General features: G+C 49.6%; 2 protein-coding genes and 1 long non-coding RNA gene across 9 annotated transcripts in view; 2 read left to right on the top strand and 1 right to left on the bottom strand.

The window, feature by feature from the left end:
* Positions 1-19917, top strand: part of Map3k14 (mitogen-activated protein kinase kinase kinase 14) — a 50253-nt gene extending 30336 nt beyond the window's left edge. For 2 of the 4 annotated variants that reach the window (NM_001108301.1, XM_039086417.2), the window contains 11 exons: positions 879-1016; positions 8717-8846; positions 9040-9171; positions 9734-9838; positions 12424-12587; positions 12960-13110; positions 14607-14939; positions 15101-15207; positions 15825-15969; positions 18041-18141; positions 18461-19917. In NM_001108301.1, coding sequence (NP_001101771.1) covers positions 879-1016; positions 8717-8846; positions 9040-9171; positions 9734-9838; positions 12424-12587; positions 12960-13110; positions 14607-14939; positions 15101-15207; positions 15825-15969; positions 18041-18141; positions 18461-18625 — 1671 coding nt within the window. In that variant the 3' untranslated portion in view covers positions 18626-19917. Of the gene's footprint in view, positions 1-878; positions 1017-1965; positions 7732-8716; positions 8847-9039; positions 9172-9733; positions 9839-12423; positions 12588-12959; positions 13111-14606; positions 14940-15100; positions 15208-15824; positions 15970-18040; positions 18142-18460 lie in introns of those variants that run through there. The other 2 variants (XM_039086419.2, XM_039086418.2) reach the window with 2 other exon arrangements.
* Positions 173-21081, bottom strand: LOC120095296 (uncharacterized). Of its 3 annotated transcripts, none has more exons than XR_010055825.1 (3): positions 20958-21081; positions 11342-11552; positions 173-4606 (listed from the first exon to the last, which is right to left on the bottom strand). It is a non-coding gene; the product is annotated as an uncharacterized LOC120095296 (long non-coding RNA). The 3 variants fall into 3 exon arrangements; XR_010055826.1 differs by lacking the exon at positions 20958-21081 and adding an exon at positions 15041-15177 and having other exon boundaries at positions 4300-4606; positions 9105-11552; XR_010055824.1 differs by lacking the exon at positions 173-4606 and adding an exon at positions 4722-5695.
* Spata32 (spermatogenesis associated 32) overlaps positions 20879-25609 on the top strand; it is an 11147-nt gene continuing 6416 nt past the window's right edge. The window contains exon 1 of one of the 2 annotated variants that reach the window (XR_001840058.3): positions 20879-21266. Coding sequence is in view for 1 of the 2 variants with exons in the window: in NM_001005531.1 (NP_001005531.1) it covers positions 21254-21266 (13 nt within the window). In the remaining variant the exon portion in view is untranslated. The remainder of the gene's footprint in view (positions 21267-25609) is intronic. The other variant, NM_001005531.1, reaches the window with a different exon arrangement.

Below are 25609 nucleotides of genomic sequence, written 5' to 3'. Positions count from 1 at the left end.
GAATTGTGTGTGTTGAGTGAAAATATCCCATGAACAGAAGGATATCGCCCTCCCTCTCCCACTCCCTACCTCCTCCCCTCCCTAACCTCCCCCCTCTTTCCTTCAGTTCTCTACCTGAATAACTTTGGAAGTTGAAGTGATTTGTTCAACTTGAGGGATTGATTCTATTCACTTTTTTAAAAGAGGTTTTACTTTATTTTACGTATGTGAATATACCGTAGACACACCAGAAGAGGGCATGGGATCCCATTACAGATGGCCATGAGCCACCATGTGGTTGCTGGGAACTGAACTCAGGACCTCTGGAAGAGCAGCCAGTGCTCTTAACCGCTGAGCCATCTCTCCAGCCACCGATTCTATTCACTTTTAACCCTGTGCTTGCTCCTGTCTCTTCAACCTCTAGTTATTGAGTTATGTGTTCTATTTTGAAGGTGTTGGTGGTTCTGCTTCTCCTCACAGGAGCTATCTGCCCACCCCACCCACCCCCCGGGCAGCCGGTGAAGGTCACCTTTGTCTTTTTTTTTTTTTTTCCTAAGTATACAGCACTCTGCCTGCAGGCCAGAAGAGGGCCTCAGATCCCATTACAGATGGTTGTGAGCCACCATGTGGTTGCTGGGAATTGAACTCAGGATCTCTGGAAGAGCAGTCAGTGCTCTTAGCCACTGAGCCATCTCTCCAGCCCCACCTTTGTCTTCTTATCCTCTGAACCGGTTTTGGCTGTCTCCCTTGTCATCCCACCATAAGGCTGGTGGTATCTTTGGATGTGTCCATTTGGCCACCAGAGCCCTAGCTGGTGGCTGGAGATCTTTCCCCACTGTAGCCCTTTGTCCCCCTGCTGCCCAGGTCACTGAAACTGACCTCTTGCTCTTCAACCTCAGAAACTCAAACCAGTGGATTATGAGTACCGGGAAGAGGTCCACTGGATGACACACCAGCCTCGGGTGGGCAGAGGGTCCTTCGGCGAAGTCCACAGAATGAAGGACAAGCAGACAGGCTTCCAGTGTGCTGTCAAAAAGGTATGCCAAGACGATACCCCGCTGGGCTCGCACCCAAGTTCCCAGCACTGGGGAGGCTAGGGCAAGAGGATGGTCATGGACTGTAGGCCAGACTGGACTACACTGTGAGACCCTGACTCAGAAAAAAAAATTAAATAGTAGACATAATTCCAGAGAGCCAAAAGGGAAGTCACACGGGCTGCTGCATTCCACTTCAGCTTTCAGTCAGCAACAGTCATGGGGTATCCTGGGCTCTGCCCTGATGGTTGGCACGCTCGCTGCTCTTGGGTCAGCTGGAGTTGGAAGGGAGCGGTCTGGTCTGTCACGTGGCCTGGCCTGATTGCTGCCCTTGGTATGCATGTCTGTGAGAGGCAGTACAGGAGCACGCAGCTCGGGTCTGGATACAGCCCTGACCGCTGAGGACAGACACCAGGGCCTGTAGGGGCAAGTCCAGGCCTGGGAGATGTTTGAGTTCACAGGCAACTCGTGCTGAACAAAAACCCTCATGCCATAGAGCTGAGTGATAGAACAGTAGCTATCACCTGTCAGGTGTCTCCGGAGAGGAGGCTAAACACTGGAAGTTAAACCTGCCTCCCACTGGCCAGGTGCATTGTGGTCCAAGACAGGCAGAATGATGTGGAAAGGTGGCCCAGGCAGACATTAAGAACCTATGCTGGGGGGCTGGGGATTTAGCTCAGTGATAGAGCGCTTACCTAGGAAGCGCAAGGCCCTGGGTTCGGTCCCCAGCTCCGAAAAAAAGAACCAAAAAAAAAAAAAAAAAAAAGAACCTATGCTGGTGGTTAAATCAGGTTCAAATCCAAATTTGTCACAGACCATAGCTTTGAAGAGAGAAAGGAAAAGGAGAGTCCTTGTCTGAAGGTCATGATACACCACAGGAAGGGAGTCACCTCCCCTGTGGCTTGCCCACTGCCACCCAGGTAGCCCTAGAGCCTGAGGCTTCTTCCTGCAGGACTGTCCCAGCCCAGATGGGAACGCAGATCCACAAGCCTCAGTGGTAGTGTCAGCTCTGCTCCTCGGCGTCCGTCTCAAACCCTGCTTTGGAAGTCCCCGCTCCTCTGCTGGGAGCCAGCTTGTTCCTCACCAAAAAGACTAAGGGTTGGAATTTATGTGGATCGTTTTGGGGATTTTGTTTGAGGTGGGTTGTGACTTTGTTTGGTTTGGTTATTTTGGTTTTTTTAGGGGGTTAGAGGACTGCCCACAGGGTAAATAACTGGTTTATGTCCTGGTCTCAAAGGAAAGAGACCCAAGTAATGAGATCACCCAGGTGCAGCAGGCCCTGGGCGCCCTCCATGTAGAGCAGACCCTGGCTCTGCTGTCATGGCTGCCCTGGGCTTTTGGAATGATTCTGGCTGGAATGTGAATAAGCCTGATTTATTGCCTGGTTTGTACTTGGGCCAGGCTGTGGTAGATGTCAAAGCAGAGCCTCAGAGTAGAAGAATAAGAGAAGAATCTGTAAGCTTTACCTCAGATTTCATACAGGCTACATGAAGGGAGCAAGTGCCACCAACCATCCTTATCCCCGGCAGCACAAGCACACACTGGGTTCTTGCCAGCATGGCTCATTTTCCGCTTGGGTGCCAGGACCTCGTGCCTAACCTCTTTAGCCTCAGTTCCCCTCCCCAGTCCACCAGAGAAGGCTCAGCTGTCCCTTCTGAGAGGAGGGGCGGTGGGAGGCGGGTGAGAGAGTGTGAAGTGTCCTACAGACGGATGCCCAGGGATGGGAGCTTAGTCACCGGCCTCTCAGCTGTTCCTCAGCTGAGATTCTCTGAGTCCCAAGCAACAGGGTAAACAACCCTAATACATTTCTCTTGTCCTGCGTCCAGGAGTTGGAAAAGCTCCAGCGTACAGCCTGGACTTCCCAGGGCTCTGGCTGTCCACCCTCAGTGCTCCCACTTTCTTCCTCCAGCTAGAGGGGTAGCATCAGCCCATTCTTTCTCTCAGGGCTCTGTACAATTTTTAGCTCTAAGACCATATGACAGCTAGTTTTAGGGCATTTTCCTAGCAAGTATGAGGCCCTGGGTTCTAATTCTGACACTACCTACACAAAAAGTTCCCTGAGTTCCCTGGCAAAGGAATAGCGAGGCAGGACTGGAGACAGACAGTCTGGGACTCAGGGGTCAGGCGGCCTGTGCCTTTAGTGTCCTGGGAAGGGTCCTGGACATGAGCAGTTACATAATACCAGCAGCCCCTTGGTCTTCCTTCCGGAACATCTTGTGGGCTTAGCTCACATGCTTATTGGCCTTAATGGGAGTTTTCGCTTTGTTTTTATGGCTTTAATCTTCAATGTATTTTTAATTACTTATGATGTGTGTGTGTGTGTGTGTGTGTGCGCGCGCGCGCGCGCGCACGTGTACGCACACGTCACGATGCAGATGTGGAGGTCAGAGAAGAACTTGGGTTAGTCAGTTCTCTCCTTCCACCTTGGGGGGGTCAAACTTGGGGTTGGCAGGAAGTGAGCTCTCTACCTGCTGAGCCATCTCATGAGTCCCTTAAATTGCAAGCAAATACTGGCTCACCATAAATGAAGTCAAAGGTTCCTCTTGTCCTCAAAAATTCCATCTGTCTTCTATCTTTTTAGACCCTTTATGTTTGGCTGTATCTTTTATGAAAATGAGATCCGGTCCTAGAGATTTTTCTACACTGTAATTCATCCCCCTTTACACACACACACACACACACACACACACACACACACACACACCATGAAATGCACCCTGGCAGGATTTCTCCTTGGCTCACATAGGACGGTCAGGCTTGTCAGGCAGCTAATATATAAGCTCCCTCTGTTGGAGAATGTACTTATAGGACTCTTAAATTCTTGGAACTTGATCCTAAAGTTGATGTGAGCTGCATGTGTGGTCGAGGACACAGTTTGATGACAAAGAAGCCATATCAGTAAGTAGATTGTCACAGGAGAATTGCTATCTGCCCTCATCGGGGTGAAGAACTGTTTGTTTTAAGCCATCTGGCCCAAGCATAGAATTCTGGGAGCCTCCTTTTGGCTCTATCCCCGATCTGGAGTAGAGTATCACTGGCCAAGCCAAACCAGCTGTCCTGGAATACCTGCTTTGTGCCAGACACTGTACAGGGACCAGGGACAAAGATGTGGAATCCAAAGGAACTAGTGTTTTGAAGTTTTATGTGTATGTGAGTTTACCTCAGCACATATGTGGAGGCCAGAAGACAGCTGTGGGAGTCAGTGTGTGTGTGTGTGTGTGTGTGTGTGTGTGTGTGTGTGTGTGTGTGTGATCTCAGGATTGAACCAGGGCCTCACACTTGCTAGTCAAGTCTGTTCCAGTGAGCTATATTCCCAGTCTCTTGAGCGTCCAGCCAGCCCTCCCTTTACACCGTGAGCATGGTGGCATTACAGATGTGCTGGCATTACCGTTGTGCTGGCCACTCTGGCTTTTTCTGTGGGTTTCAGAGATCAGATTCAGATCACAGGCTGGCTCTGCTGATTTTCACCTGCCAAGCCGTCTCCCTGGCCCAGGGCTAGAGTTTTAAACAAACCCAGGCTTTTATGCAGTGTTCTGGAAAAGCAGCATCAGCCACGAGCCCTTGCTTGAGAGCAGAGATCCAAGGGGCACCGTCTGGAAGAGAATGAGGAAATGGGGGACTCTGACTTCTTAGGCATCTGTGTCCCATTCTGTTTTCTCCCTCCCCTCATTTAAATCCCTGCTATCTGGAGAATATTGACTTGAGAAGTTACTTGTACCCCATTTATTGAATTTAGATTAATATGCTAAAGAAAATAAAGTTTCAAGGAGGGAAAAGTTGTCCCCAGGCTCAAGCGCCTGACACTGCAGCCAAGAAAAGAGGCTTCTGCACTCAGCAATGCTTTGAAACTGCGAGCTCCCTGTAGGTGCTGCTTCTGGTTATCTGTTATCAGGAGTCCAAGCTAAGCCGGGCAATTCTTCCAGGAGTGCAGCAGCTGGCGGCTCTAGGGTCAGGCCTTCCCAGCCTCTGCTTTTGGTGACTTTGGAGTTCTTTGTGCCGGCCTTGGCTTCCCCATCTCACAGACCCACCCCTCCATAGTCTGTTGTTTGAAAACCATCATCTAGTGCCGAATAGCGCCGGGCACATGCTAGTGGACCTTAAATGTTACTTCCTACTCATGGCCCCGTCACAGCTCAGCACTGTCGTCGGACATGAGCGCACTAAAGTTCAGAGAGGTGGTTCAGAGGGTGTCTGGCCATGGGGGAGGGGAGCCTTCTCCATCTGACTGCATAGGCTGGTCCTTTGACCTTGCTTCTCAGGTTCATCCAGCAAAATCATCTTGCTTTTTGAGATTTCCCATGCCACCAGCTTTGGTCTGTGAGGGTCGAACAGCTCTCTCACAGGGGTCACCAAGCCCATCTGCATATCATATATATACATTCTGATTCATAATTGTAGCAAAATTACTTTGAAGCAGCAACTAAATAATGTTATGGTTGGGAGGGTCATCATGACATGAGGAAGTGTATTCAAAGGTAGCATGAGGAACGTTGATCACCCCTGCTCTAGAGTGTGAGTTAAGGATCCTCATTGGCCTGCTTCACCACCATCCTTAGCATCTCAGGTCTTCCTGGTACCCAGGCCCCTTCTTCAGTCCTTTATCCTTGGAGGTGCCATCTGACACATGCCACTGACTGATGTTTACTTGATGTGTTTACAGTTATTAAATGGGTAGGTATATCCTAAAATGTACACATTGAAAGACAAAGTTAGTAAGTTGAAAGAAAAATATATTTGGGGCTTTTTGTTTTTATTCATTTATTATTTGTTTGTTGAGACAGAGTAGCCCAAGCTAGCCCAAATCTTAACTCCAGAGCCAAGACTGGCCTCTAACCTGTGAGTCACCACACCCACGCCCAGCTTTCATCCAAGTGGACCTTGAGTGCTCTATAGTTTCTTGAACATCGATCAGATCGACAACCCCACCTTCTGTGTTCCACTCTCCCATAAAGTACTTTATGTCACAAAAAAAAAAAATGCTCAAACCCTCACTTCCCAAAGGCATAATAGCAAAAGGAGTGTGGCCCATGTGGCACTGGAGCCATCTCAAACAACTACAGCCCCACAGACGTACATGAGCACTCCAGAGTCCTGTGGCCCCCTTCTGGGTTCCCTGGGGAGTCCTAGGATGCTTCACCTACATTTCAGGAGTGGTTAGGGAGAGACATTGTAAGTGGAAATCCTGTGGTAAATGAGGTTCATTCAGTCAAGTTCACCAGCCTTTCAGAGGAACCACCAATGAAAAGTCAGAGTATGAGCTAACCAACCAAACTTGATGTTCTTTAAGTTACCAAGAGAGACATTGTCCACTGATAGGCAAAAGTCCAAAACCCCCACAGCAGCAGAGCTCCTGTTTGTCCAGTCAGCAAGTCTGGAAACAAAAACTGGGCCAAACTAGTCTGTCACCGCTGCTGCCCCCTGCGGTGCTGCTCCAGAGAACCCACCCACAGCAGCCAGCAAGTCCAATATAGACCGTGTTTATAAGCTGTTCTCTTTGAGTTGGCAGGAGGAGGTGGGAAGCCAGCTCTGCCAGAGTGTCTTAGTCACCAAGCATGGAGAAAGACCCCATCTCTCTGAATCCTCACAGCACCCTGAGCAGGCAGCTGTGTCCCCTCCACTCTCTTAGACACAACAGTTGACAGACAGAAGCAAGAGGCCTGTCTGTGAATGGCCTGACCAGAAGCCAAGCACAGATGTTTGCATCCACGGCCTAATGCTTCCGCCCATGCCAAGCTGCTGGACCCCACAGATAGGAGTGGGTGGCGCTACACTTCACGTTAGGAAAGGCATTGCCAACCCCTCCCCAGGAGCATCTGTGTACCCAGATGCTAGGGATGTAGGCACAGAGTAACAGTAATAAAAGTACAGGCCTGTCTACATGGACAGCTTTAGTACAGGCCTCTCTACGTGGACAGCTTCAGTACAGGCCTGTCCACATGGACAGCTTTAGTCCTTTAGAAAATAAGTAAGGGCCTGGGGAGACAGTTCAGTGGGTGACTGGGGGCATCTGGGGGACTGGAGTTCAGATGGGCATGGCGGCCACTTGTAATCCCAGAACTTGGAGACAGAGACATGAGTTCCCCAGGCAAGCTACACCAGCCAGAATTAAGGAGCTCTGGTTTCAACAGAGACCTTGCCTCAATAAAGTAGAGAACCACAGAGGTAGATACCTGATGTCAGGCCATCAACAAACACGCAGAACACACATATGAGAAATTAAAGCAGGTAATTATAATAAATTATAATAAAGTTGCCACAAGGGGGACTGGAGAGATGGTTCAGCAGTTAAGAGCACTGGCCTGGGGCTGGAGAGATGGCTCAGCGGTTAAGAGCACCCGACTGCTCTTCCAGAGGTCATGAGTTCAATTCCCAGCAACCACATGGTGGCTCACAACCATCTGTAAAGAGATCCGATGCCCTCTTCTGGTGTATCTGAAGACAGCTACAGTGTACTTATATAATAAATGAATAAATCTTAAAAAAAAAAAAAAAAGAAAAGAAAAGAAAAGAGCACTGGCCTGAGTTTGGTTCCCAGTACCCACATGGCCGCTCACAACCTCTTAGAACTCTAGTTCCAGGGAATCTGGAATCTTCTTCTGCCCTCCTCATACATGTAGAACATATACATCCATTCCAAACACACTCACAAAATTTAATTTTTTTTTTTGGTTCTTTTTTTCGGAGCTGGGGACCGAACCCAGGGCCTTGTGCTTCCTAGGTAAGTGCTCTACCACTGAGCTAAATCCCCAGCCCCACAAAATTTAATTTTTATAAAGAAAATTGCTACAAGGGATGCTAAGGACCCAGGGCAGTGGTTCAACCAACTGCGACCCTGTTTGTGCGGCTGCTTGTTTGTTTGCTGTTTGTTTTTTGAGACAGGGTCTCTTTGTGCAGTCCTGGCTCTGGCTGTCCTGGCACTCACTGTGTAGACCAGGTTGACTTTGAACTCAGATGGCCACCTGCCTCTGCCTCCCAAGTGCTGAGATTAAAGGTGTGTCCACCTCCGATACTGTGACCCTTTAATACAGTTCCTCATGTTGTGACCCCCCCATAATCATAAAAATAATTTACGTGACCCCAAAAGAATCATAAAATTATTTTCATTGCTACTTCCTAACTGTAATTTTGCTACTGTTATGAATCATGATAAACATCTGTGTTTTCCAGTGGTCCTAGGTGACCCTTGTAAAAGGGTCGTTCAACCCCCAAAGGGGTGGAGACCCACAGGTTGAGAACCACTGATCCAGACAGAGGACTCACAGAATCAGACATGGTAGCACACCCTTATAACCAGCATTTGGTATGCTGGGGCAAACTGGAAGTCCAAACTCAACCTAAGATACATAATGGGGCCCTGTAGTGGGTGGAGGGTAGGCAGGGTTAATAAGACTCTTGGCCTAGAGATTTTCTGGACAGTAGACCTGGAGGGGAAGAACGTGTTTAGCAGATCGAGGGTGGAGAGCATTGCAGGAGCCTGGGGGAAAAAAGGTTTTGTGTGACTGTTTCTATGCAGTCAGCACCGTGGAACTGGTGCCTGACACCAGGGGACCATATGTGGGTTACAGCTTAGTTCCTAAGGGCCTAGCAGGCCCTCCCACCTGGTCCTGCTTGGCCTGGACATCCTTCTTTTGTGCATAGAAGAATACCAAGGGTTCCCCAGCCTGCACCCCTCACGCTAACTCAGGGGCTGCCGGGCCTTTCAGGTACGGCTTGAGGTATTTCGGGCAGAGGAACTGATAGCCTGTGCCGGACTGAGCTCGCCCAGGATCGTCCCTCTCTACGGAGCTGTAAGAGAAGGCCCGTGGGTGAACATCTTCATGGAGCTGCTAGAAGGTAAGGAGACAGGTCCTGTGTTTATCTCTCTCAAAATTCAAGGCCAAGAGGTAACCCCCACTTAGACCCTCGCTTACTCAGTCCACATCGTGCCTCTTACCCCGCTCTCTCACATCACCTGCCCTTTAATCTTGCCCTCCGAGTGCATGGAGGCCTGGGCAAACCCCACATAGACTGACTGTTCTTTCCCTAGGTGGCTCTCTAGGCCAGCTCATAAAGCAGAAGGGCTGTCTGCCAGAAGACCGAGCCCTTTACTACCTGGGCCAGGCCCTGGAGGGGCTGGAATACCTCCATACACACAGGGTTCTGCATGGCGACGTCAAAGGTAAGGCCCTAGTCACCACGGTCCTGATCTCCACGGCTTCTCCTCAGCTTTCCCGGCTGACTTCCTCCCGCTTGTGGGCCTGCCTGGTTGTCTTCAGGGTAGACGCCTGAGTCAGCTGACAGGGCTGTGCCTAGTGGGTGGGGAATGATCTCCAGGCCCTCTGTCTAGCACTGTCTCCTGGATTGGTGCTTACAGAAAATTGAAAGCTAAACTCCGGTCAACTGATGACCTCTGGGAGAGGGTGGGGCGTGGCAAAGAGAGCGCTCTGGGAGAGTGGGGCTGTCTGCAGTAGGACTCCAGATGCTGCCTGCCGCCTGCTGTCTGCCTTTTGTCTCAGTTGACAGTCACCAAAATACACACACACACACACACACACACACACACACACACACACACACATTGCTTTCCTCAACTAACAAGACTAATGAGAAGCAGCAGCTGCCATGTAGGACCAGCCAGAAAGTTGTCTGACTAGAGGCCAGGTCAAGCCAGGCCAGGGTGGGCTGGGGCCTGAACTGACTGACCTGTTCCCCTCTTCCTTTTTGCCGGGGGCTGCCTGCAGCTGACAACGTGCTCCTGTCCAGTGATGGAAGCCGAGCTGCCCTCTGTGACTTCGGCCATGCCTTGTGCCTACAACCTGATGGCCTAGGAAAATCCTTGCTCACAGGTAAAGCCTCGTTCTGTACCTCAAGATCACAATACCAGCAGCCATCACTCAGTGTTAGCCTCATGCCGCTGTGCTTTCCATGTGCAGTAAATGCTGTGACCACTTTCTGTTCCCAGGTAGAACTCATCCTCACAGCCACCGTGGCTGGTGAGAGTTCTGACTGTGCATAAACAGAGCAACAGGTGCCAGATATTCCTTTACTATTACTGTGGACCAATGCTGTGACCTTGCACAGCAAGGGCCAAGAGGCTGAAGGTCCAGACTTTGTAGTCCTCGCTGACCTAGAACTCGACATATAGACCAGGCTGGCCTCAAATCACAGAGATTGACCTGCCTCTGCCTCCTGGGTGCTAGGATTTAAAAGTGTGCTATACCCAGCTAAAATTCTTATTTTTACTTCCTTTTTATGTGTGTGCTTTTTAAAAAAAAAGATTTATATATACAGTAGTCTGCCTGCATGTACACTTGCAGGCCAGAAGAGGGCACCAGATCACAATATAGATGGTTGTGAGCCACCGTATGATGGCTGAGAGCTGAACAGGACCTCTGGAAGAGCAGCCAACGCTCCTATAACCTCTTAGCCATCTCTACAGCCCATTTGGTGTTGTTTTGTTTTGTTTTGTTTTGTTTTGTTTTTGTTTTTGTTTTGTGAGACACAGTCTCACTGTGAAGGCTCACTTCAAACACACAATCCTCCTGCTTCAGCCTACTGACTATTAGAATTACAGGCCTGTGCTGATTTCTTTATCTTGTATATTAAATGACTATGACATTTTCGAGTGCGTGCATGCGTGATTTTACCTTGCTCTTACACCTCCAGTCCAGTCTTTCACCGTCCTTTCTCTACTCCTCTGGTCCCCTGCCTGCCCTGAGTTTCCCCTCTGCTTTCTCCCTTTTTTGAGATATATATATATATATATATATATATATATATATATATATATATATATATATATATATATATATTTGAGCATTATATATATGAACATTTTGCCTGCATGTATGTCTATGAACCACATGTGTGCTTGATGTCCATGGAGGTCAGGAGAGGGCATCAGATCTATCTGCTGGAATTAGAATCACAGAAAGTGGTGAGCTACTGTGTGGTGCTGGGAATTGAACCTGGTTCTTTGGGAACCTCTTCACCACTGAGCCACCTCTCCGGCCCCTCCCTTCTTTCATGTGACTTACACTGTATAGTTAAAATGAGAGAAAACGGCACATTTTGTCTGTTCCCCACATTACACTCCATGCCTCCCTCCTTCCCTCCCTTTGGCTTTTCCTCCCATTTCTTTAGCTGTGACCCCCTCCAGCCACCATTTCAGTTTTTAAACAGGGTTTCACTGTGTAGCACTAGAACCCTCTATGTAGATAAGGTTGGCCTCAAACTCAGAGAATCCTCCTGCCTCACACCCAGTTCTACTGTACCTTCTATTTTCATGTCATATTTATATTTAAGTCTAGGTTTGAAGGCTGGGGGTACTTAGCCCATAGAGTGCTTACCAAGCACACAGGAAGTCTTGGCTTTCCAGAATTTATAAACTGGGCATGAAGTCACTGAGCCTGTAGTCACTGAGTACACTAAACCCAGGTGGAGACAGGAGTCCTCAAAAATTCCAAGTCAGCAAAGCGGTGGTGTGGCCTTTATTCCCATGGCTGTCCTGGAACTCACTCTGTAGACCAGGCTGGCCTTGACCTCAAGAGATCTACCTGCCTAAAGAAGAAAAAAAAAGTTGATATCCAATTAATTGTATGTGTTGGCTCTTGTTTACCTGTTTAATAATTATATGCTTTAGTGCATATGAATTTCCTGGATTTCATTATGGAGGGGGTTGGGTTCTGTTTGTTTGTTTTTATTTACTTTGTGTATGTGTTATTACTCTGACGTCTCCTAAACCATTATTTATCTGAAAACAAAAGTGAGGTATGGGGCTGGGGATTTAGCTCAGTGGTAGAGCGCTTACCTAGGAAGCGCAAGGCCCTGGGTTCGGTCCCCAGCTCCAAAAAAATGAACCAAAAAAAAAAAAAAAGTGAGGTATTCACAGTGGCTCACACCTGAATCCTAGAACTTGGGGGACTGAAGTAGGATTGCCATGAGTTCAAGACTAGCCTGGGCTATAGAGTGAGACTCTGTTTCAAAAAATAAAAATAAAAGACAGCTAGGCATAGTGGTACATACCTTTAATCCTTGCATGCGGGAGGCAGAGGCAGGCAGATCAGAGTTCAAGGCCAGCCTGCTCTACATAACAAGTTCTAGGACAACCAGGATAACGAAGAGACACCCTGTCTCAAAAAAACAAAGCAAAACCTTGGTCCATTGAGGTGGCTTAGCAGGTAAAGACACTTGCTGCAAGTCTGGTGACCTAAGTTTAATCCCCTGTGTAAAGGCAGAAAGAGAACCAACTCCACGGTTATTCTCTGGCCTCCAGAGGCACGCCATGGTACATATACTTGTGCACACACACATCCATACAATAAGAATATAATTACTTGTAATTTAAAGTATTTCACCTGGGGTAGCCCAGGAATTAAGTAGAGTGGGCACTGAATTCATGATGGTTCTACCTCTGGCCCTGTGCTCTCAGGGGACTACATTCCTGGCACAGAGACCCACATGGCCCCAGAAGTGGTGCTGGGGAAGCCCTGTGATGCCAAGGTCGACATCTGGAGCAGCTGTTGCATGATGCTCCACATGCTCAATGGCTGCCACCCCTGGACTCAGTACTTCCGAGGCCCGCTCTGTCTCAAGGTCAGTAATGGCTCCAAACAGCTATGGGAGGAGGCTAGCAGCTATGGGCCCAGGCCACAGGCTACTGAGGGTTTTACTTCCGTGACAGATGTAATGGCAGGTCTCTTCTGCCTGTTGCCTGGGCCCACCCGATTCCTTTAGACTAGGCCCGGAGAGCATGATAGCTTATTACTGTGATCTGTCCTGTCCTATTTGGACTCAGGCTTCCGTGTTCTAGGCAGACTCTCCCCTGGCTCTGGTGCAGTCCTCTCCCTCCTTATAGTAGATCCCCAAGCTAGCATAGGGAAGGAAGGGATTGGTGGGGAGTGAACAGGAGCTGTGAAGTGGGAAGGAGGAGGAAACAGGACTTGAATGTCACCTTTTGGCCTCTAGATTGCCAGCGAGCCTCCACCTGTCAGGGAGATTCCACCTTCCTGCACACCCCTCACAGCCCAGGCCATCCAAGAGGGGCTGAGGAAAGAGCCCATCCACCGAGCATCTGCCATGGAACTTCGGAGGAAAGTGGGCAAGGCGTTACAGGAAGGTAAGAGCCTGTCTGCCTGGGTCAACAGAGAGCGATGGGCGAAGGGAAGGGCGGAACAGGAGCCCATCAAGAGTGAGAGAAGCAGCCTCAATCCCCCATCTTCCCTCAGTGCTGGGAAGCTTGAGGCAGTGACACTGTGTTTGGGGTAGATGCCAGGCTTGGGACATGGAGGAGGAGGAGGGGCTGTGACATGGACAGGTGACTCAGAGTACAAATTAAAGCCACACACACCCAGTAGCCACTCAAGTATTAAGAACCGGAAAGTTGGCTGCACCAAGTGCTGGTGGGACATGGACACAGGACTCCCTCGGCACCAGGAGGGCATTGACGAGGTTGTAACCATGCTAGAGGGTACCTGGTAGCACTCGGGCCAACCCACGCCCAGGGTCCCTCAAGGGAGAATGGAAAAGCAGGTGATTGGAGGTAGGACATCGCCCAGCACTTACAACCACTCCATATGCACAAAGCGAGTACCGGGAACTGATCTAAAAGCTGTAGGTGGTGAGCGCTCAATGAGAAGAAGAACCCCCAGGAGGAGGCCTGCACCATAAGAGCTCCATTGCAAGTTAAAATCAATAAAGCAAGCAACACCCATCTTAGGCAGGGTGTGCTGACTCAGGCCTGGAATCCCCACTCCTCCTAGAAGGCAGAGGCAGAGGATTGTTGGACTTTGATGCCCTGGATATAGAATGAGCTGTTGTCTAAAAAATAAATAAAACAATAAAAAGGGCAGAATGTGGAAGCACATGCCTTTTCCCCTACTCTTGAGAGGCAGAGCAGTCTCTGTAAGTTCAAGGCCAGCCTGGTCTACATAGCTAGCTGTAGACCAGCCAGGACTATACGGTGAAGCCTTATCTCAGGTGTGTGTGTGTGTGTGTGTGTGTGTGTGAGAGAGAGAGAGAGAGAGAGAGAGAGAGAGAGAGAGAGAGAGCGCTGAGACATGTGGATGCAGCTCAACTATGATCATAGCACTTAAGAGACAAACACAAGAGGACGTTAAGATAGAGCACCAGCGGGGTTGAGGATTTAGCTCAGTGGTAGAGCGCTTGCCTAGCAAGCCCAAGGCCCTGGGTTCAGTCCCCAGCTCCGGAAAAAAAGAAAAAAAAAAAAAGATAGAGCACCAGCTTGGGCTACATAGCAAAGCCCTGTCTCAAATGAGAGAGAGAGGAAGTCAAGAGTGGAGCATAATCAAATGGAACTCAGCAATGGGCAGGAGACCAGCTGTAGTTAAAGAAAAGGTGGGACTGGAAAGATGCTCTTCCTGAAGACCCGAGTTCAGTTCTCAGGACCACCCATGCCGAGGGGTGGGAAACCAACTGTACCTGAAGCTCCAGGGAACCTGATGCCCTGTCTTCCAGCCTTTATGGGCACCACACTCACGTGACCAACACGTACACAGAGAATTTAATTTTCTAATTCAGAGGCCATTCTTCCTGGGCTGGCGTCTGCATACCTGCACATTTTCTCCTCACCTTGGGTGACCTTCTCTCTTACAGTGGGAGGTCTGAAAAGCCCTTGGAAAGGAGAATATAAAGAGCCAAGACCTCCACCCCAAGACCAAGCCCCCTGCCCCCAGACCTTACATACCCTGCCAAGAGAGAACCCACCAGCCAAGGCCAACACAGACGGGGCCCCTGAGCGTCAGCCTCCTCTGCCGCCTGAACCACCGGAACCGAACAAAGCACCAGCCCTGAACCTGAGCAAGGAGGAGTCTGGCACCTGGGAACCCCTGCCTCTGTCCTCCCTGGACCCAGCCCCTGCCAAAGGCCCCAGCTTGCCAGACCGGAGGGCAACCTTCCCGGAGCTGGAGCTACAACAGCTGGAGATAGGTAGGTGCTCAGCTGTGGCCATGCCCCCTGCCCCAGCTCCACCCCCGGTCCCCCTCCCCCACCCCTCGCCGCCCAGCTCCTGCAGGCTATGCAGTGGGTACCTTGGGAACCTGGTTCCTCCTCCAGCCCTTCACTGTCTTCCTCTCCCCGCTCCCCTACAGAACTGTTCCTAAACAGCCTGTCCCAGCCGTTTTCTCTGGAGGAACAGGAACAGATTCTCTCCTGCCTCAGCATCGACAGCCTCTCACTGTCAGAGGACAGTGAAAAGGTGAGCTTGGGCCAGGGGGTTGTGCGAGCCTTAGACAGGGCAAGGGCGATGAGGTCACCCTGAGGTGGAAACTTGAAGGCTCTTTGGAGAGTCAGTTGAGTGTTGGGTGGTGTTTTGCTGGGGCAAACATGTGAAGGAATGTTTTCCTGAAGTGGACACAGGTGAAAGACTAAGGCAGATTCCTGAAGGAAAGTTTGGTAGAAGCAGACACGGGTGAAAGGTTGTCCTTGCTAAAGCAAGCATATAAGAAGGCCCGTGATAAAAGTGTTTTTTGTTTTTTGTTTTTTTTTTTTTTACTGATAACATACATATATTGGTCTGCCTCATATTACATAGTTGAGCTACATTTGTTGAGACTCTATAGAGAGAAACACACCATCATCCTCCTTGCTTGTGCCCCAAACTGAGACAGGCTGCCTCTGACACACTCAGGAATCAGAAAAGGCTTTAGGTAGTATGGAGAGTGGGAGGTAGCTTTGGTCCCTCATAGAAATGTACCTTCCCAGTCTATGGTGGGGCTGGCAGGTCTGACCCTAAGAGAGGTTCAGATCCTTTTGTCCCAAAGGAAACCAAGGCCAGAGACAGTTTCCTGAGTCTGTGCCTGGTCTTGTGTTCAGAACCCATCTAAGGCCTCTCAGAGCTCACGTGATACCCTGAGTTCCGGCGTGCACTCTTGGAGCAGCCAAGCAGAGGCCAGAAGCTCCAGCTGCAGCATGGCGCTGGCCCGGGGACGGCCCACTGACATCCCGAGCTACTTCAACGGTATGGTCTGCTTCCCCCCTCTTCCAGGCCATTCCTGCCAGTAGCCAGAGAGAGGCCGAGAGACAGTTCATTGGCCTCTCCTCCACACAGAAGGGTGGGGAGAAATGTGCTAGCCATCTAGAACTTCACACTCCTCCTGGAAAGTTGGTTTTAGACAGAGAGCCCTCACCACTCACTCACAAGGGTTCCCAGAATGGAGAACCGTTGTTCCTCCGTTGGCTACCTATAGAGTCACAGAAGGCCAACCATGTGGGGAGGAAAATGGCCAATCCTGTGCTAGGGCCAGAAGCTGAATGCTTAATGCCTATTGATGGGGAAGATCGGAACGTACCCAGGAGCAGTTTAATCAAGAAGCCAGCAACAAGTCTGTTGGCATCATTGGCCGGGATGTGAAGGCAGAAGATGAGAGGGCATTCAAATGCCTTCCTTGCAGCTTCGCTCCCCAGTCAGGTTAGGATTTCACAGGTACCAGCTCTCCCCAGACCAATGTGAGTAGCTGCCAGGCTCCAAGGCCATGCCAAAGGCCACTTCAGCTCAGAGACACTCTGAAGTTGCCTACAGTCTAATTTAAGAATGTTGGAGAGAGCGGAAGCGTGATGAGCTTGCTTCCTGTCTGAACTAAAATTGGGATGTTATGACTCAAGGCAACTAATGCTCAAAACTCAACAGAAATGGCACGGGCTAAGGTTGGGTGGCATTATTTAAGAAAAAAACGTTTACTGAGTCAGGATGCGTAGCCTAACTCGTCTGTTACATCTTTAGATTTTTCTCTCCTATATTTAAAAAAGAAAGTCTCTCTTGGATCTTGGATTTTCTGGAATTGGCTTGTTACTTTAAAAATATTTGATTGTGCCCAAAGTTGTCATGAAGGGACTCACAAGGGCGTAGACGATACTTAGGGATAGGGCGGCTGTCTGACATCCTTGACTCTGTCTGAAGAAAATGGGGATTGGAAGCCTTCTATTCCATCCAGGCTTAGAGGCGCACACCTTTAATCTCAACACTCAAGAGGCAGAGGCAAGCCGATCTCTGTCAGTTCAAGCTAGCCTGGCCTGCAGAGTTCCAGGACAGCCAGGACTACACAGAGAAACCTTTCCTTGAGGAAGTGGGGGAAAGGAAGTCTTTCATCTCCATGCGTAGATGAGACACTGCATCCCTCTCTTTAGAGGGTTTTAAATGGAATTTGGGGAACTAGAATTGCACACAATTCATTATATTGTTTATCCATTTTACCACAAAAACTTGGAGTAGTCAGGACATTAACCAAACTCTGAAATCAAGTTTGAAATGACAGTCACTTGTCACCCCTCATAAAGTAGAGGGGTTTACAGAGATGTTCGGTTGTTGCCATTTTTAGGAAAATTAATATTAATGCATCGTCTTCTTTTCGGCTGTGATGCTGAACAGGGCCTTTGTGCGTGCAGGGCAAGTGGTCCACCGCTGAGAGGACACCACCAGCCCTGAATGTGTCACACTAAAAAAGGAAGTTAGTCTGTGTCCTTTGGGTTTGTAGAAGACTTTAAAATAGCTACATGTTATCACGTGTGCCTCAGTTGACTGAACTAAACCAGGAGAAAAAGATAGCCAAGCAGTGGTGGATGGCACATGCCTTCAACCCCAGCACTCAGGAGGCAGAAGCAGGCAGAGCTCCTAGGATTCCATAAAGAAACCCTGACCCCCCCCCCAAAAGGGAAGAAGAAATCCAGGTAGATGAAGGGATTATAAAGAATGAGAAGACAGATGGGAGGTGACAAACCAGTAACTCAGCAAGGCAGTTCTTTGTCCTCAGTGCCTTCTTGCTATACAATCAGAGTAGAATTTTCTCCCCTCCTGTCCTGCCCTGGGAGCCCGACTGTCAGCAGGATGCAGACCACATTGCAGATGTCACTAGCCAGGGAGAGCTGTTAAGGTTCGGGCCTTCCAGCCTCAGTTTGCTCTCTGCTGCGTTACCTCAGCCAGACCTGCTCCACTCTGCGAGTGACTTCACAGAGGTTGCCCTCAGCCTGCCTGCTCCCTGCTCCCTAGGTCACCAGCCTCTGACCTGCCCTCACTCCCAGTCTTTGCTTTCTAGGTGTCAAGGTCCAGATACAGTCTCTCAATGGCGAGCACCTGCACATCCGGGAATTCCACCGGGTCAAGGTGGGAGACATTGCAACCGGCATCAGCAGCCAGGTAAGGAAGCAGGTCAAACTTAGGGACACAATAAATAAGTAGACGTGGCACCTTGGGGAATAGTGGCCTGTGGCTTAGCTGTTCTCCAGGTTGCAGGGCAGGACAGACAGGGGGTGTGGAGGATCTCTAGACCCACAGTTGGGCTCGGAAGGACTCTCTGAGTCCTCTAGAATGAAGGACAGGCAGCAGTGTTCTCTCGCTGTTTGACTGTTTGACTGGCGGTGTCTCCCAGCATGTGTGGGGACCATCGGCTTTGCACTCTAGCTGGCTTCTGGCCGCATGCTACCCACTCAACCCTGCTGGTTTGCTCTACCCACAGATCCCGGCCACAGCTTTCAGCTTGGTGACCAAAGATGGACAGCCTGTTTGCTATGACATGGAGGTGCCAGACTCAGGCATCGACCTGCAGTGCACCCTAGCCCCTGATGGCAGCTTCGCTTGGGCCTGGAGGGTCAAGCACGGCCAGCTGGAGAACCGGCCCTAGCCCTGTCTTCCAGCACCAGCTCTACTCTGGCCACAGCAGGCTTCCTTTGAATCTCAGTACTCAGTGGCGCTCTGAGATGCTGGATGAGTCTGCTCAGGCCCCTGCCAGTCCCCGGCTGGGCATAAGACCGGGGCTGTCGAGCAGCAAGCGGAGGAGCAGAGTAAAACGCCTCCCAGGACTTGCCTGCCTCCTGCTGCTGGCTCCTGGCAGGAGAAACTCTTCCCTCATGAGAAGACAAGGAGGAAGACAGGGGTCTCATCCCCCAGAGAGAGAGCCAGCGCTTTCTGTGATGCTCCAAATGAGGTAGCCAGACCCACATGGGTCAGTCAGCACTTGCCAGCAGTTGGGGAGCAGCTTCTAGCCTGGGCACGAAGAGCAGGCACCCCTGAGGAGGGCAGGAGAGTGTCTGGGGTTCCTGCCCAGCTTGTTACAGGGCAGGCAGTAGGTGTACCTGCCCAGGGACTTGTGGAGTCCTTGACCCCGTGTGAGGTGGACGAGGCAGGAAGGACACGAGAATGCACGGAGCCTTCAGGTTAGTGCAACCCAGGTCCTGAGTTGAGCTCCTCGATCAACCAAGGACCCTAGAAGATGCTGAGAGAAGAGACTCTCCCGCCTCAAGTGTCCGGCTGCTGGACAGCACTCCTCAGAGCACCAGCCCCACTGGCTCCCTGGCACTCTAGTCCCTCAGCTGTGGAAATGAAGGATGACAGGAGACCCACCTGACAGGAATGGTCTGCAAATGATAGATGCTCAAGAAAGCCACAGAAGCAGGACTCGCCACCCTCTGGGGCGCAGTCAGTCGCCAGCATGCCAGCCTCATGGTGGCAAGACACTGCCAGCAGCACTTTGCACTCTGATGACCTCAAAGCACTTTCCTGGCTGCCTTCCAGCAGGGCACTGGCTCTGCATGGTCACAAGCAAGCCAGGGGATGGGGAAGGGACTGTCTCGACCCATCATCCACACAGGCTTGAGCCCCTCAAGCTTCTTTCAGATGTAAAATGAGCACCCCCAACCCCATTGCCCTAGCTGGGGCTTCTCCTGGTGGGACTTGGAAATGGCTGCTTAGGACTGACTCATTGTAGCATTAAGTTAACTGTGAATCATTGTAGGGAGGGGCAGAGACTTCTCCTGTAGAGAAGCTCATTCCCCCGCCCTCACTCGACAGCCAGGATACCGTCCGTCCCTATATTTGCGTGGATCCAGACTGCTCCTGGCCCCAGTACATGAACCGCAGCCATGGTGCTGCATTTGGGGTATATCGAGGTCTGTACACAATAAAATTTGGAATGAAGATGGGTGTTTATAGTCTGTGATTCCTCTTCTGTCTACCCGCTTGCACTACTCCACACCCCTGATAGCCTTTGAAGTGGATTCCTTCAAGTCTTCCCACTGTTGGAGCAAGGACTGGCATCAGCCTCTCCGGAGGGCTGCTTGTCCTCCCACTCTGTGGCATACCCATCTCAGAGCATCTGGGACATCCCTGGCCAAAATCTTGGGCTGAGGGGAGGAAGCCAAGAGGCCAGACAGCCCAGTAGCACCAGAAGGGGAGGGACTTGCATGACCCACTCACCCTTACCTGTCCTGAGGCCTGGCAGCCAGAGGACTTCCCTTGTACCAGTTTGAACATCAGCACGGCATGGTGATGACTTTCCCAGCAGGGTTTTCACAGAGTGGAGGGTGGCAGAGGACACTGTCTGATATGGCTCCAGCCCCTAGAAAGAGCTGACTATGACGGTGCACACCTGTAATCCAGCCTTGGGCTACATGAAGAATTTGAAGCCAGCCTGGGCTACATGGGACTTTGTCTCAGAAGGAAAAATGATTTGGGGGTGGGAGATGGGGATTTGAGACAAGGTCTCACTATGTAGCCCTGACTGGAACTCGCTATGTAGACCAGGCTGGCCTCAAAGTCAAAGAAATCCTCCTGCTTCTGCCTCCCTACTGCCAGAATTAAATAAGGGTTTGTACTACCATGTCCACCTTTTTTGGGGGGGGAGGGGATAATTAAAGTCTGCTGGCATGGAGTCTAAGACTAAGCTACCTGAATTTAGTCCCAGGAATCACACCATGAAAGGTGACCATTCCCAAAAGTTGTCCTCTGACCTCCACACACTGGATGAGATATGCAAGTGTTCACACACAATAAATGTAATTGTAAGAGATTTAAGGTCACCCTAGAAAGCTATGCACGGGTGTGTGTACTCCACACATGTACAGTTTGGACTCAGATTCAACCATCCTTAGAGGAATCCTAGACACCCCGCAAAATGCAGCGTCTTTGTGTCCAGATGAGGCCCGGCCTTTACCCACCCAGGACTGCTGTCTACATACCTGGTCTACTGCGGAGTGGCCAGCTGCCTGCCCCAAGTCTTGGTCCCGGGGAGTTGGCTGCTCGACCTCCAAGACACAAAAGATCCTCACGTGTTCCCACCCACATCCTTGGCATGAACCTTCAAGTTTCCTGCAAGTCTCCTGGCCGGAACGTCACAGAAGCCACAGCATCACAGGCGCCAGCGCCCCCATCATCTTCAGCTCCCCTCCACCCGGCTAGCCAAAGAGCGCACTGGAGGCGGAGGGGCAGCAGACACCAGCCCGCGCCCCGCCTCCCTGACAGAGCCTCGGTCAGCATGGGGGTGACAGGTGCGAGCAGGCGAGTGGTGGGAGGCTCCGGGATGGCGGGGCGGAGGCGGGGAAAGGGAACACTAATTAGTGTTGGCCTTGGGAGTGGAAAGGAAAGCTGACCCCAGCCAAGCCCTCTGGGTGCCTCTGATTACTGCAGCAGCCCTCGCTGTGCAAAAAATGGGGTTGCATTGGTGCGGGGGTCTTAATGAACTTTCCAACGGGATCGCAGATGCGGGTGCACGCGTGCACGTTTAGCAGAGTGGATGGTTTGGGATTTTATGTCTTTGCAAAGGTGGTCGCGGAATCCATCTTTGTGAGACACTGCTGAGGATCAGAGACCCAAAGCTAGTAAACCCAAAACACGCCGAGGGTCTGGGGGTTGGGGGGGATAGGGGGTGGGGTCGGGGAGCCAGACAGAAACGTGCTCAGAGGGGCGGGCCTGGGGCTTCCGGAAGTGCAATGAGGCCTTGCGTCATCACAGTGGGGAGCCAAGAGTGCTGAGCCGTGAGTGCTTACTTTTTTAAAGGTCGTGAAATTTAAGGTCTCTTCCAAGAAAAACCGTGTGGTTACAAGCTCAAGAGCACTACGGTGCGTGCGGAGACAACTCTTGTCCTTCTCTATCCTAGCCCTTAAATGCAGTGACTAATAGCCAAAACTCAGCATTTTCCTTTCAGCTTTATCATAGTAATAAATACCCCTGACTCAAAAATATTGACGAGTTTATTTGCTGATAAAAAAAAAAAATCGGGGTTGGGGATTTAGCTCAGTGGTAGAGCACTTGCCTAGCAAGCGCAAGGCCCTGGGTTCGGTCCCCAGCTCCGAAAAAAAGAAAAAAAAAAAAAATCAAGGGTCCCCACCCAGGCATATCTCAGAGCAGCTGTAAGCCTAGCGTTTTGACTTTTCCCAAAAAATAAATAAATAAATAAATAAATAAATAAATAAATAAATAAATAAATAAATACAAAACAAAGCAAAAACAGGCCGTGCACACCTTTAATCCCAAGCACTAGAGAGGCAGAGGTAGGTAGAGCTCTGTAAATTCAAGGCCAGCCTTAACTACAGAGTGAGTTCCAGGACAGCCACGGCTACACAAAGAAATCCTGTCTCGAAAAACTAAAATCAAACAAATTCTAGGTTAAAAACTAATCAGAATTTTAAAGCCAACCACTATGAGTTTCTCCCTCTTATAAATTACTGGGGTTTCCCTTTTTAAAGTATTTGTGGGATCTAGAGAGATGGCTCCGTGGTTAAGAGCACTGACGGCTCTTCCAGAGGTCCTGAGTTCAATTCCTAGCAACCACATGGTGGCTCACAGCCATCTGTAATGAGATCTGATGCCCTCTTCTGGTGTGTCTGAACACAGCTACAGTGTACTCATAAATTTTTTTTTTTAAGTATTTGTGGGTCAGGGAGGTAGCAAGCTAAAACACTTGCCATGTAAGTGTGAGAACCAGAGTTCTGATTGCAAAATCCTCATAAATGCCAAGTGGGTTAGATGGGCAGGCCTGTAACTCCAGTCTCTGAAGGTGGAGACAGGAGAGCCCCAGAGCAAGGAATCGTATCTGTGAGCTCTGGGTTTCACAGAGAGACCCTGCCTCTAAGAATGAAGGGGAAGTTAGAAGCAAGGATGACTCCTGAAGTCAACCTCCAGCTTCCAGATGTTCAGCACCCACATGCACACACACGCGTGTGCAAAAATGAAAGACACATTTGTGCATCAGCTGTTCCTGGTGTGAACTGTGTCCACAACAGCGAGATCTCCCCAGTGTTCCGTGAGCCTTTCCAAGCCACTGAAACCCTTCTTCTCAGGGAAACTTTTACTTTTTTCTTCTCCAGCCTTTGTTCTTGCTAGATCTTCCTTCTAGATTACTAGGCCCATCTCCCGGGTGGAGAAGATGGTTGTCAGTGTCTCGAAAACATGAAAACCAGAGTTCAACTCCCAGAATCCATGTGAGACAGACATGGCAGTGGTGTCTTAATGACCCACAATGCTAAGAAGGCGGATTGGGAGAATCCCTGAGACCCCTGGCTGGCCGGATTAGTCAGGGAGAGACCCTGCCTCAAAGGACAACATGGAAGGCTCTCGAGGAAGGATATGCAAGTTTGTCCTCTAGCCTCCTCATGCATGGGCACACATATGCTAATGTATTAGAGAAAAGCAGAAGAGATTCTCCTCTCTCACCACAGCTTGATAGTTAGGGTCCTTTTCTGGAAGTACTCTTTCTTGTTTTCCAGAAAGAATACTGTTTCTTTATTTGCCAAAACCCTTTCTTCTGTAATTCTTCATAGCCTCTTCATAGCATCTTGGTTTTCTTTCTTGGCTTGTTTTTGTTTCAGTTTTGTTTTTGTTTTTCGATGTGTTACATTTCAGCATTGCCTTTGAACCACTGAGAATGATTCGCTTCTCTTTGAAGTACCCTCTTGGCCTCCTGCTTCTCAAGTCACCTTTGCCGGAATCAACTTCTCATCTGCATACTGACATTTTTGTTAAGTCTTTGGTGGCCCTCAGCTGCCCCTATTCAAGAATGAAGTCATTAAAGCAGCTCATTGGGATTCCTTCAAGTGTGGGTCTTACTGCCTGGCCAATGTCACTTAAGGGTGGTCAGACAGGAACCAGGCACACCTCTCATGAATGTCAGCATCTTCTGATGCCTTGCCAGGTGGGGAAAGAGCACCCCTGACTCCTGACCCCAACTCTTCCCCTCATACCTCGAATCTCCGAGCTGCTCCGAGGGCTCACCTGGACAAATTGGTTGAGCATCCTGTGTGACCTTTGACCTTCCTCAATTTCTACCTCTACTATATTCCACTAGTCTTCTTCTGCCTCCTGCATTCTCGAAGCAGAAAGAACTCTCTGGTGTGCTGATCTCCTTGCTTAGTTAATCATTATGAATCCATATTCATATATTCTCTCTCTCTCTCTCTCTCTCTCTCTCTCTCTCTCTCTCCTCTCCCCCCGTCTCTGCATTAAACCTGGGGACTCCCTAATGCTTGGCAGACGCTGTACCACTGAGCAATCTCTCAGCCCTCTCTTATCTCTAAGCTCCATTTCAAATGCCTGATCATGAGGAGGAAATGACGTCACTGTCATTAAGGGTTCCCTTGCTACAGGCAGATTGGTATATCACCATTGGAAGGTAGCCATCGATAAGTTAAAGCCGAAATGCCTAATTCGGTGGCTGTCAACCTCCCTCATGCTGCGACCCTTCAATACAGTTCCTCACGTGGTGACTCCCCCCCCAACCATAAAATCATTTCACTGCTACTTCGTAACTGTAATTTTGCTGCTGTTATGAATTCTAATGTAAATATCTGCGTTTTCCAAATGTTCTTAGGCAACCCCTGTGAAGGGGTCATTCGACCCTTACCGAGGTCTGGACCCACAGGTTCTCCACTAAAATCAATTTAGCTAAAGCAACTAAAATAACAGGACAGTCATGGCTGTCATAAAATCCAGCAGAATTCTGTAAACCATGTAGAGAGGGCATAGAAAAAGAGCAAAGTGACAAGTGAAAGCAAATAACACTCCATTTAAACCCAAAGGGCAGCCGTCTCCGCTCCCTTCCCAGCGAGTGCTTAGCTTGACAAGAGCGCTGTCCTGGGCTCAATCTCCAGCACCCCCCCCCCTCCAACCCACACACAAAGTCACTTCTAAAGAGTAGAGACTATCTAAGGAGACAGAAAAAGTGATGCCCGGGCTGGGAATATATCTGTGTTGATGGACTGCTTGCCTGGCATGCAAGGCTCTGAATACCGGAGGGGTGGGGGAATAATTAAGAAAAGCAACACTTGAGTATATGCTGCCATTTAAAAATCCACTTTAAATATAAAACACAAAGATTAAAAGTAAAAGACTATGCTAACACTAACCCCCAGTACCACGAGAGAGAGGCTACAAGCAGAAAGCTAAGTAGCTACATTAATATCAAAACCAGTTTCAAACCAAATGGCAACAGAGATAAAAGGAGATCATTTCATAGTGAGAGAGAGGCTACTTCATCAAGAGTTGGGGAAAGTAATTAATAAATCGTGCAGGGTTACCCCCAAGTCTGACAGCATGAGTTCAATCCCTGAGGCCCACAGAGTTAAAGAAAAAAGCTGTCTCCCACAAATTATCCTATGACCACACACACAGAGACAGAGACAGATAGAGAGACAGAGAGAAAAATAACAAATAAACATCAATGTTTTAATAATAAGAGGAAATCCCTTTTTTACAGTTAGGAAAAGTAAAGCCAGACATTGATGTGTCTTATCTATAATCCCTGTATTCAAAAGACAGAGACAGGAGGATTACAAGTTTGAAGCCAGCCTGGGTGACATAGTAATTTTCCAGGCTAGCCTAGGTTATCTTGTCTCGA

This window comes from Rattus norvegicus, chromosome 10 (assembly GCF_036323735.1).
Source record: "Rattus norvegicus strain BN/NHsdMcwi chromosome 10, GRCr8, whole genome shotgun sequence".
Classification (NCBI taxonomy): Eukaryota; Metazoa; Chordata; class Mammalia; order Rodentia; family Muridae; genus Rattus; species Rattus norvegicus.
Note: the sequence above shows the minus strand (reverse complement) of the source record. Positions and strands in the feature narration are given on the sequence as shown.